This window comes from Triturus cristatus, chromosome 2_1, assembly GCF_964204655.1.
Source record: "Triturus cristatus chromosome 2_1, aTriCri1.1, whole genome shotgun sequence".
NCBI lineage: Eukaryota > Metazoa > Chordata > Amphibia > Caudata > Salamandridae > Triturus > Triturus cristatus.
The window spans coordinates 863,348,808-863,354,228 of record NC_140581.1 but is presented as its reverse complement, the minus strand read 5'-3'; the positions used below and the strand labels follow the sequence as shown (position 1 = coordinate 863,354,228).

The window sequence follows — 5,421 nt, the reverse complement described above, 5'->3', positions numbered from 1 at the left end:
CGTTATGAATGAGAATAGGATAAAAACATGTTCTGTTTTTTCTGTACTCTCAGTTCAGAATAACTTCATAAAACATACACTATCTGGTGAAAAGCATATTCTGAATGTGGGCACTAGGGCTGGTGAGTAAGTACACAGTTCACAGAGCCGGAGGTCTGCAAACCATAGGTTGCATTGTTCACAATACGGTCCCAGGGGAGTGCTTCTTGTGAGCACTGAAACCTTGTCAATGACTATAACAGACTTCCCTGAAGTCGTTCAATGAAAAGTGCTAATAGAAGGAAGGTCTTGGAATAAAGTCTCTTGGCGCCACTATTGTGCCAAAGACGGACAGGAGCCAAGTGTCTTTGCACCAGTTATTACCAGGGCCCCTGGAATTATGCGATTGTGCAGCCTTTTTAACATACTTATTTGCCGCATTTGCCACATAGTCCATCATCTGCGGATTTTAACAAAAAAATGGTTCCTAGCTCACAGGGTTCCGAAGGTACTAAAACACAGCTACATGTGTTGCAGCGCAGTGGAAGGCCCTTTGCAGAGGTTGATTGGTCACTTTTCTGTTGCTTATTGCTATATATGGGTGCTAAACTTGTATCAATGAGGTGCACCCAATGTCCAGACAGTGTTAACAAGTGGAAAAATGACAAAATGATGCAGTAATACTATCACAAATTGTGCTGCATTACACTGCATACTTTGCCTTTACTTGCCACGTAATTTCCTCAACCCGGATGCGTAATTTGGCCTTCATCTACCTCAAATTTCAGTGGCCCTGGTCATCATTGGCTCTCTTTTGAGCAACCATTGACTTGTACAATTATGTATCTTGTGTTGAGCGATCAGTGAACTATTAAATTATTTTCCTTTGCAAGCAGTTCTTTCAAAGATTCTGAAGGCCAATTAATTTAGTGTGAGGTTTTTCGCCAGTTTATTGGATTAGATCAGAGCTTGCAGCTCAAGTTTGACTCGCGGGGTGTTCTCCCCTTCTTGCTCGACTTCTTGGTGTTGTCGAGGGTAGCAATATTGCACCTCCTTTCCACAACCCTAGGTGCCGCTGTTGTCAAACGAAGGCTGCTGATGGCCTAGTGGCCCATCAAGTGAAGAGGACTATCTGCAGAGAACTTGCCCTGGGTTGCAGAGGAGCTGTGCAGGGTCTCAGTTAGCAATGGCAGCATGAGCTTCACAATCACACACAGAGGTCAAAAGAAGGAGAAAAGGGATTGTTGTTTCCCCTCATCCCCACCCGGTACATGTAAAGGTTTCCCCTACTTGCTAATTTGCACATTTTAACATATGCAGAACTGTGTTTATTCTCAAACATGCAAATTCATTAATTTGCACTTGTAGAGGTTGGAATGAATTTAGATTTTCTTCCATCAATTTACCAATTTGATAGTGGCGACGTGTAGAATCACATTTGCACATATGAATCAGAAATCTGCTCAGTTCACATACCGAGAAAATTTGCTACATGTTTGCAGATGTGGCTCATAGTGTTAAATTTCACGGATTAGTCACATCACACCGCTTCTCAGAAGCCAATGGGTCAGATAAATTCAAAATAACTTTGCACCGATTTCCTCTTGTGCAATCCGCTTATTTACACCCTGTACAGTAACCACTGAAAGGGAGCATGGATCAAAAAGGGTGTCGACAGTTTTGAGCTGCAGAACATCGTCAGCAATCCTGTGCTCAGAACTGTGCTCCAGCTCATCCAGATGCGCCTTGAGGGCAGGCCATGCTGCTTGAAGTGCAGGCTTCTAGCTTCAAGTTCATGCCCTTCTGTCAGTGCCAACGTCATTGTCATGCTTGACAGGCCGCTTCCTGCGAAAGGGCTTGACAGGAAGTTTTTGTTTTGCGCGTTCAGTACTTTTATGACTGAAAGTTAATCTCAGAGGATATTAGACGAGAGAGGTGCCATTTAACGGTTAATGAGTGGCCCGTAATAGGCCGCATCACTTTCTCTTTGTCCAAAGGCCACGCTGGCTTGGACCATATATAGCCCTGCAGCGATGCTCACGAAACAGAGTCTCGAGACGCGCACCGCCCCGCTCTAGCGATGGAGTTCCGTAAAAGCATCCTAGCTGTCTTCCGCTTCTCCCTCCTCATCATCGGCTTCTCCCTGGTGTGCCTGGGAGCCTTCTACGTGTCCTCTGGCTATTCCTGCAACTGTGGCAGCGAGATGGCGCTGGCCTACGCGCTGCTCCCTTTGGGCTTCGTCCTGCTGCTGGGCGGCATCTTCTGGACAACGTACCACGAGGCGAACCAGAAGAGCTTCTTCCACTCCGTGGTCAGGCAGTTCCCGCGCCCACGGGAGGTGCGCATAGAAACAGTAGACAGGTATGTCGGCGCTGCAAGCGTGCCTTATTACGCCTACGTCACATTGCGCAGTAAGGTGACTAGCGCTGTATCGGTATTCGTTATTACGGTGTAAACTCTGGCGACTCCTGCTGGTGGCGTGTAGTAGTGCCTTACCTTGGAACAAGCCCCTAGAATAGCTTTGGAAATAAATATTGTAGGAAGTGCCAGCCAAACATTACAAAGCCGGAGCAGTAACGCAGAGGGAGGGACGGCAGAGATTATTAAATTGCCTATAAAAAGCGACGAGGTTGTCATTTTAGGGCAGCAGAGTTACTCTGATAATTTAAATGCACATAGTGAAAAAGTCATCAAACCTAACTTCTAAAACGAAATTGCTTTTCACGATTCTCTTGAAGTCATTAGGATATAATCGCCATTTTTCTTAACATGCCTTTAAATTGACCCTTTCTACCGATCCAATAGAAATAGAGAGCTCCTTGGTCATTTGATCTGGGACTAGAATGCCTATGTCACACCCACCTATATAGTTTGCAGATAAAGTTGTATACATACATGGGCTGCATGAATAATTAATAGTAGATGGCAGGCTATGCAGTCTCCAAAGAAGGAGACAGTAAAGTAAGAATACATTTGTTTAGGATTATATGCCAGACTGATTTCAATTGTTATAAAAATGAATGAGTAGAACCCAGAATTGGCCTAGGCAGCCTTTTACGTCACGTTGCAGTGTAATCTGACATGAAGTTAAAGAAGTGCTTATTTTTGGCACAGCATTCTATTTAGTGGTGTGGTGAATACGAAAACCAATCCCACTGAAGTTTACATGGTCATGCAGCTAGAGGAGAGCCCAGTTGAGTGCAGGGGCCTCCTGGAACCGGTTTCTAAAGCATTGGGTTTTATTGATGCCTAATAATATCTATTGGATTCACTTAGTATGTGTATTTAATCAGCAAAGCTTCCTTTAATTCTGTTAGAGGCCAAGGTTTGTTTAATATTAAAAAGTTATGTATGGTGCAAAAGGCTTGTCCTACTGCATATCTGCACCAACTATATCGTGGTCCGAGGATATCGAGCACAGAATAGTGAGGCACAAAATATCGAAAGGCGAGGGCATATGCCGAAGCACAGAATTACTATTTCTAACTCCACATCTGCATACCTTGAAGATAAATGTACCACGTCGGTACATACATATATGTGTAGTTAGGAACTGAAAAGCTAAACGTACTTGTCAGTTTTTTTTCTTCGATATTCTGTCTTCGATTGTGTGTCTTACCGATATTGTGGTTTTAATATCCAGGGAGCACACTGCTGCATATAAATCCTGTTCAAACATTTCTAACTGGTCAACTGGATTTTTTTACAGTGGTGTTGTGTTGCGGTTGGTGGTGTGTACCTCTGCCCTTCTAAAACAGAAGTTGTAAGTTTGTTTTCATACTGAGTGATTAACCCTGTTTTCTTTATTCCTTCAGGCCGGACTTCTACCCTCCATCTTATCAGGAGAGCCAGGACCTGGAAAGTCAGCATCGTGACGCACGCAGCGACCACGTCACACAGGAGGACCAGAGTTACAATATTCCTCCGCCATTGTACACCGAGAGCAGCCTGGAGGTCATACAGGAAACAGACGGGAGTTTAGAACTACCACCGTCGTATGAAGCATCGCTGCAGCAGCCGTCAGGGGTGAGCCCAGCTACAGGCACCGGGTGCTCCGTGGCACTCTCTGACACTGCCACCATTTCAGAGAACAGCTGAGAATCCAAGCACTCTCACAGACTTCAGAGCCAGACCTGTACTGACAGGTGCAAGTGACACCCAGTGGGAAGGAACTGGAATAAAGTGCCGCGGAAGTGGACGCAGGGTGGGGCGGCTCTCCCACACCCAGAAGCACGTGCTACTTAAAATGGAGTTGCAGAAGGCGACGTACGCACTATTTTATATTTGAACAGGGGCAGTGCCCTTGTGTATCAGAGCTTTCAGGCTCAGATATGAACTTTTGTGGATTCTTGTACATAAACATGTGACTACTTTCTTATGACTACCTAAAGTATTATTGTGGAAGCTTGCTGCAAGTGTTTAATGGCGGAGCAAGCCGTTTACATAAATTAATATTTTACTGTTTTTCAGTGTTTACAAAAACTGTAATTTCTAGGCCTGATAACTTCTGGATGAGACACTTAAGAGAACAAAAAAGGTTGAAATACATATATGTATATACGATGGGCAACGAGCCAGCTGATTTCAGACCACTTGCGTTGGAATGTAACTGTGTGGCCGTTTTGGAATGCTCTATTAGTTTATTTATCCTGTAATGTGCCTTTTTTTTTTACTAAAGCTGAGCTGGACCCGCGTGAATGGATTCACCTACATTTGTTCACAGAAAAGTCATGTTTTAGTTTGTACCATTCATTAAAATAAATTATTTCCCCACACAGAAGCAAAGCAAAGGCATGTCTCCTGCGTAAAACCGCATGGAGAGGGGAGGGTGTGAGGGCTCAGGGTCACTGGCCATTTGTCGTATAAGCCCCTTCTACTGTATTTTTCCATTTAGGAAATGGTAATGCATCAGGATTCAGCGAGTCAGCAAAATTAAATGTATCCGTTTGTCATTGCTGAGTCATGGTCGCAGCAATGGGTTTCCTGTTGGCTCTGCAGCACAGGAGACCCCGCCCCCTTTGATTGTCAGGTCTCCGTGCTTTGTTCTCTGGGAGTGTGATCAGCGCAGGTGCTGTTCATTCATCAGGTGCCAGATGTGTATCTCCTCGGGACTTGTTTAAGAGTTCTCCTGGATGTGGATTGCTTTATGTGTCTGGTCAGTGTTTAAGCTGATTCTATTGTCTTTTTTCCAATAAAGATGTTTTCTTAAAAAAATACCTCTTTGCTTGTGTTTGACATAGCTGTGTGGCATATCAGTATATTGCTGAACTTTCCAGTATGAAGAAAAATGGTTGCGCGCTGCATATGTTGCACAGAGTGACGAGGCCTGCGTGTGAAAATATTTGCATAACTGAGCATGTGGGGCAAGGCTGTTGAGCACTGACTGATGGGAAACGGTGACAGATACAGCACTGCGCCGACCCAACAGGCAACCCATGCAAA

At 44.5% G+C, this 5,421-nt stretch overlaps 1 protein-coding gene across 1 annotated transcript; it reads left to right on the top strand.

Moving 5' to 3' along the window:
* Nucleotides 1-2,029: 2,029 nt before the first annotated feature.
* TMEM252 (transmembrane protein 252) lies at nucleotides 2,030-5,193 on the top strand. The gene is made up of 2 exons (XM_085640790.1): nucleotides 2,030-2,340; nucleotides 3,795-5,193. The coding sequence occupies exons 1-2, from the start codon at nucleotides 2,060-2,062 to the stop codon at nucleotides 4,075-4,077; spliced, it is 564 nt and encodes a 187-aa protein (XP_085496916.1). The 5' UTR covers nucleotides 2,030-2,059; the 3' UTR covers nucleotides 4,078-5,193.
* The last annotated feature ends 228 nt before the right edge of the window (nucleotides 5,194-5,421 follow it).